The following is a 6,000-nucleotide window of genomic DNA, read 5'->3' as shown; positions in this document are numbered from 1 at the left end:
GGCCAGCCTGCAGGGCGGCGTTCCGGCCTCCGAAACGCCGCCTTCTCCTCTTCCTCCTCCTCCTGTTTGCACGGAAGGCAAGCGCGCCTTTCTCGGCGGCCCCCCCCCCCCGCCACCTCTCCAGCGATGCCGCCCCGCAGTCGCCTCCGGCCAGCCTGAGCGCCTTGGCTCGGCTCGGGGCTCCTGCAAGGGGGCTGCGGCTGGGCGCGAGGAGGAGGAAGAGGAGGCGAAGAAGGAGAGGAAGGCTGCACGATGCGGAAAAAACCCCGGTGACCCCGGCCTGGGGCCGAGCGGAGGCTTGGGGCTTGGCTGGGGTAGCGGAGAGACCCTGGCAGCTGCGGATCTCTTCGCCCAGGCTGGGGCAGGCGTCGCCCGCCAGGCCCGCAGCGCTGCGCTGCCCCTGCGCGCCCCTCGGCTCTCCTCGCCGCTGCGGCACTTCCACCATGCTGCGCCGCCAGCTGAACCGCTTCGTAAGTTCCGCCGAGGCCGGGCAAGAGGATGGGGGAGAGGGAGGGAAAGAGGGAGGGTCCCCTCTCCCCTTCCCCAGCCTTGGGAGGCCTCCCTGCGCCCCCCCACCCTTCGCAATGCCCACCGCCCAGGCTTCTCCCCTCGCCTTGGGGCTGCGCTTTCCTTCCCTATGGGGAAGCTGGGCAGGCGGGACCCTCTCCCGCAGCCTGGGGGTTTGGGATGGAGATTAACCCTTGGCCGGAGCCCCGGTTCCTTCCTTGGCCCTCTCCCCACCCAGCCACCCCCCGGATCAAATTGGTCCCTTCGCTCCTTCTCCTCACCACCTTCCCCGCCGATCCTTTTGTTCTCCTCGGCTTCCAGAGAGCGGGTGGGGAGAACGTGGGTTTTTTCCCTGCCCCTTATGAGGAGGAGTATGACTGCGTGTGTGTGTGTGGGGGGGAGAGGTGGTTTGTCCCTGGCTTTCCAGAATTGCCCGCTCCGTGCCATTGGGGGTGCGGGATGCGGAGGGGTTGAGATGAGCGCCCAGGGCTGGAGAAGGAGGAAGGGGAAGATTTCCACCCTCCCACCCCCATCCCTGCAAGTCTTGAGCGGTACCCAACGGTGTGAGAATCGGGGAGAAGGGGAGATGGGGGGGGGGAACGTTGCGTTTCAGCAGGAAGGTGTGGAAAATAGAAAGGTAGGAAAGGGTCTCCCTCCTGGGGAGGGGAAAAGCCCACCTCCCTACAAACCGACAGCTAGTCCATCAGCAACAGGTCTCCCTGAAAACCTGAGGAGCTAGCTCTTAGGTTGCAGGGAACTTCTCCCCCCCCCCCCCCCACTCACCAGGCTGTCTATGATTAGAGAGGTTCCATGCCAACAGTCATATTCTCTCCCTTCCTGTCCCTTTTCTTCTTGCCTTTCTTTTCAAAAACATTTATTCTGCTTTCCTTCTCTCTCTCTCCCTCTCTCCCTCCCTCCCCCTCCTCTCTCTCTCTCTCCCTCTCTCTCTCCCTCTCTCCCTCTCCCTCTCTCCCTCTCTCCCTCTTCCTCTCTCTCTCTCTCTCTGGCCCAGCAAGGGATTGTGCCTTAAAACCAACAATGGTGCACACTCGAGAAACATAAACACACACACAGGCCTGTCAGGGGTGTGGGTGGGTGTGAGTGTGTAGCAATTTGCCTGCAAATCTCTGCTGGCTGGGTGTGTGTGTGCGCGTGAAGTTGAAGGCCTTCTCAACCAGGAGGGAAGAGATAATAATAAGCCCTTGTTCTTCAGAGATCGAAACTCCTTCTTGTCATTTCTAAGCACTTGTTTCTCACTTTCCGTTCTTTCGGGGAAGTTTCGATTTGCTGCCTACAAGGATGGTGCATTTTATTTTATTTTTTAATTTTATGGATTTGCATCCTGCCTTTAGGATTTGTCTTGCAAATCCCTCCAGGTGGCAGAGGTATTCAAAACGCACACACACACACACACGTCCCAAAGGTGCTTTTTTTTCTTCTTCCAAGAAGTAACTGGACTTTGTTTTTCTCTCTGAAGACGTTTCGCTGGAGAAGCTTCCTGGATGAGAAGCGAAACGTCTTCCGAGAAAAAAATCCCCAGAAAGTCCAGTCGCCTCTTGAAAAAAATCACCTTTGGGGCAGCTGGATGACTGAGAATCTTCCTAGACATAACCAACACACCTCCCCCCTCCTATCTTCCCTACAACAACCCCCCTGTGAGGTGGGCTGAGAGGGAAAGAGAGAGGTCAAAGTCGCCCAGATGTTTTTTGTGCCCTGCTGTCGGTGTAATACAAGAGGGCCTTGACTTACGACCACAGCTGAGGCCAAAATTTCCGTAGCTAAGCGAGACGGATGTTAAGTCACCTTGGCCACATTTTACATTTTTAGCGCAGTTGTTAAATGAATCGCTGCAGATGCTGAGTTAGTAACCCGGTCATTAAGTGAATCTGGTTTCTCCCTTGACTTTGTTTGTCAGAAGATCCCAGAAGGGGAATCAAGTGATCCCCAGGATGGGCATCAGTCCATGAGTCCATGGTCACAGGCCTGGGTTTTGATCACAGGGCCAAGGGGAGGCGGCAACGGTTGTTAAGTGTGACAAAACGGTCGCACAGTTCATTTTTTCCGGTGCTGTCATTTCTTCGAACGGTCACTAATGAACCGTCGTAAGTCCAGGACTGCCTGTATGCCTGAGGTGTCCTGAAAGAAGGGAAGGAGGAAGAAGAAAAAAAAGAAGACAGAAATAACTTGTCCTAATACCGGTTTTGTGAGCCAAAGGTCCTGGATTCAGTTTGCAACATTTTCAGGTCTCCAGAAAAAAATTAGCTCCAAATTCTGACTACTTAACTAAGAAAAGGAAACTTGAATCATCTCTTTCTCTTTCTCTTTCTCTTTCTCTTTCTCTCTCTCTCTCTCTCTCTCTCTCTCTCTCTCTCTCTCTCTCTCTCTCTCTCTCTCTCTCTCTCTCTCTCTATATATATATATATATATATATATATATATATATATATATATATATATATATATATATATAGTGTCACAACCCCTGGTAAGCCCTAATTATGGGAGGAAGCTAATTGCTTCCATCATCTGTCAATCGGCTCGTCACAAGAGTCCATCACGACAGAAACCCAATATTTTTACTGTTGCCTTTGTTATATTTGTGTTTTATTTGTGCTGATAAATAAATAAAGGGAGACTAGTATAGATCTATTTCAAGCTATTTAGCTCTCTCTATATATGCGTATGTGTGTGTGTGTGAGAGAGAGAGAGAAACATATACAAGGTAAGTGTAGGTATGAACATAAACATGAACAAAGGAAATAAATACAGATAAATGGGGACAGTAAGACAGGGACGCAGTGGCTCAGTGGCTAAGATGCTGAGCTTCTCGATCAGGAAGGTTGACAGTTCGGCAGTTCAAATCCCCAGCGCCGCGTAATGGAGTGAGCTCCGGTTCCTTGTCCCAGCTTCTGCCAACCTAGCAGTTTGAAAGCACATTTAAAAAATGCAAGTAGAAAAATAGGAACCACCTTTGTTTTGATCCGACACTTTCTTCCCCCTCTCTCCTCCCCCTCTCTACCTCCTTTCCTCCCTCCATCATCGTTTTCTACTCTACTTCCCCTTCCTTTGTCCTTCTCCTCTCTCCCCTTACCACTCCTCCTCATACACCTCATCTACCCCCCTTCACCCTCTCTCCTGTCCCTCTCCTCCTATCTTTCTTCTCTCCTCTGCTTCCCACTCTTCCTCTCATTCACTTGGTGTATTTCAGCTTCTGAGCAAACTCCCTTTTGTGTTGATGGTATTTATAATTCCATTTCAATATACATAAAAAAGAAAAAATAGCAGTATACATGTACAATCATATTACCTTAAAATCCAACACCCCTCCTCCAACCTAGTATACTCCCCTCCCTCCCCCCTCCCCCCCAACCCCTTTTTGGTGGGAAGGGAACAGTGTCCCATGCGCCTTCGCCATTGAGTCACACCGGCCACATGGCCACGGAGACGTCTTCGGACAGCGCTGGCTCTTCGGCTTTGAAACAGGGATGAGCACTGCCCCCTAGATTCGGGAATGACTAGCACATATGTGCCAGGGGAACCTTTAACTTTACCTTAAGACAGGGACGGTAGACACGCTGGTGCGCTTATGCACTCCCTTGAGTGAACTAGATTTGCAACCGTCTTCAAACTTGCTACTTTCGTTGAGTTGCGACTTTGCGTTGGTTTATAGCGTGCCTGCTATTTTTTTTTTTTTAGTTTGAGAAACGCAACTCAACATTTTCCTTTTTCCAGTAACCTGAAGCTGAATAAGGTTGCCACCGGGCACATTCGGAAACGCAAAAGAACTTGGTTCTGGATTTGATTGCCTCATTCGTTCTTTGCTTCTGGAAAAAGGAAACGTAATTAGCCTGCGGAAAATTAGTCTTAGTATTTCGTTCTTATAAAGGCCTCCAGTTAAGGTTGGTGCTGTTGATGTAAGGTGCTACTTGCTCAATTGGATTGGCCATTATAAATTTATCTCGCCCTTTAAATACACACAAACACACCTGGCGTGGTTTCCCCCAAATTCCGTTTCTCTGATCTCTGGTTCTTTTATTTAAACGAATCGTGTCGGTTTCAGTTAAGGGTTAACATTTCAAGGGATGCCAGCCAGATGAGTTCAGGGTGGGGAACTGCAAAAGCATAGAATGTAAAAATTATATATAATGATGTGTGACTTCAAAAGGGATGCAGTGGCTAGGTGCCTAAGACGCTCAGCTTGTGGATCAGAAAGGTTGGCAATTCGGCGGTTCGAATCCTTAGCGCTGCGTAACGGAGTGAGCTCCCGTTACTTGTCCCAGCTTCTGCCAACCTAGCAGTTCGAAAGCATGTAAAAAATGCAAGTAGAAAAATAGGGACCACCTTTGGTGGGAAGGGAACAGCGTTCCGTGCGCCTTTGGCGTTGAGTCATGCCGGCCACATGACCACAGAGATGTCTTCGGACAGCGTTGGCTCTTTGGCTTTGAAACGGAGATGAGCACCGCCCCCTAGAGTTGGGAACGACCAGCACATATGTGTGAGCGGAACCTTTACCTTTACCTATGGGACTTGAAGATTCAGGAAGGGTATCCATTTCTGAAAATAGGTGAGCCTTTATTGTGGTGCCAGAATATTGTATACATGCTGCCAAGATTGTGGTTTTTTTTTTAATGGAGTTTATTTCTAAGGCTGGAAAAAGATTTGCTTTCAAGTTGAGCTTTGAAGGATAGCCCATAGTACTGTTTTTTTTTAAATGGCTAGTTGTAATGTTTGATACCATCTATATTGGAATATTGTCATCATAATTGACTCTTTTTGCCCTTTTGAGATAGCCTCTTTGGTGGGGCAGGGGAGAGATTCAGATTTCCAAGCCAGATGTGCACAAGATAAATATTAGTGTACTTAATGTCCTGTCCTGATTTGTCTTAATTTTTCCCTCCGCATGACACCATTAAAATGTGTCCCGTCCTTGGGGAGTTAATCGGTTGAAACAAAGTTGGATTTGCACCCCCAAGAATGATCAGCCTTGTATATTCCATATATATTTCCTCCATTTAAACCTTGTGTGGTCTGGCTGGGATTCTGTGGCTTGCAAAAGTACTTCCCAAAAGTTATGAAACAGCTGGATTTCTCCCAGATGTGATAACTCTTTAGCTGCCAAGTTCAAAAAGAGATCTTAATGGAATATAGGAATCATAGAAACAAGTTTTATTTCAAAGTGAACCCCGTTTTTGTGGCTTTAGTTTACACACACACACATACACACACACACACACACACAGAGTAAGAGAAGATTGAGAAGAGCCAACAAAGGTAGGATTAGCCCTCTACCCATCTCACCACGTGGCACCTGGGAAGTTTACATCACCCAGCAAGGCTCAACCAAGCCCGGGGCTCAGCCTACAGAGTTGCCCCTGCGTGGCCTCGTGTGAGTCTGACAACCAATCAGAATACAAGCTCGAATTCAAAAGCCCAGAGAGGGTATAAAACCCAGGCACTCTCAGAGCCGAGGTGGCGCAGTGGTTAGAGTGCTCT

At 49.3% G+C, this 6,000-nt stretch overlaps 1 protein-coding gene across 3 annotated transcripts in view; it reads left to right on the top strand.

The window, feature by feature from the left end:
* The window catches only part of ATP11C (ATPase phospholipid transporting 11C), a 72,798-nt gene continuing 66,798 nt past the window's right edge, over nt 1-6,000 (top strand). Inside the window, exon 1 of one of the 3 annotated variants that reach the window (XM_032228078.1) lies at nt 1-470. In XM_032228078.1, the coding sequence (XP_032083969.1) occupies nt 444-470 (27 nt within the window). In that variant the 5' untranslated portion in view covers nt 1-443. The remainder of the gene's footprint in view (nt 471-6,000) is intronic. The other 2 variants (XM_032228075.1, XM_032228077.1) reach the window with 2 other exon arrangements.

The sequence above is a fragment of the Thamnophis elegans genome, chromosome 12 (genome assembly GCF_009769535.1).
Source record: "Thamnophis elegans isolate rThaEle1 chromosome 12, rThaEle1.pri, whole genome shotgun sequence".
Classification (NCBI taxonomy): domain Eukaryota; kingdom Metazoa; phylum Chordata; class Lepidosauria; order Squamata; family Colubridae; genus Thamnophis; species Thamnophis elegans.
Note: the sequence above shows the minus strand (reverse complement) of the source record. Positions and strands in the feature narration are given on the sequence as shown.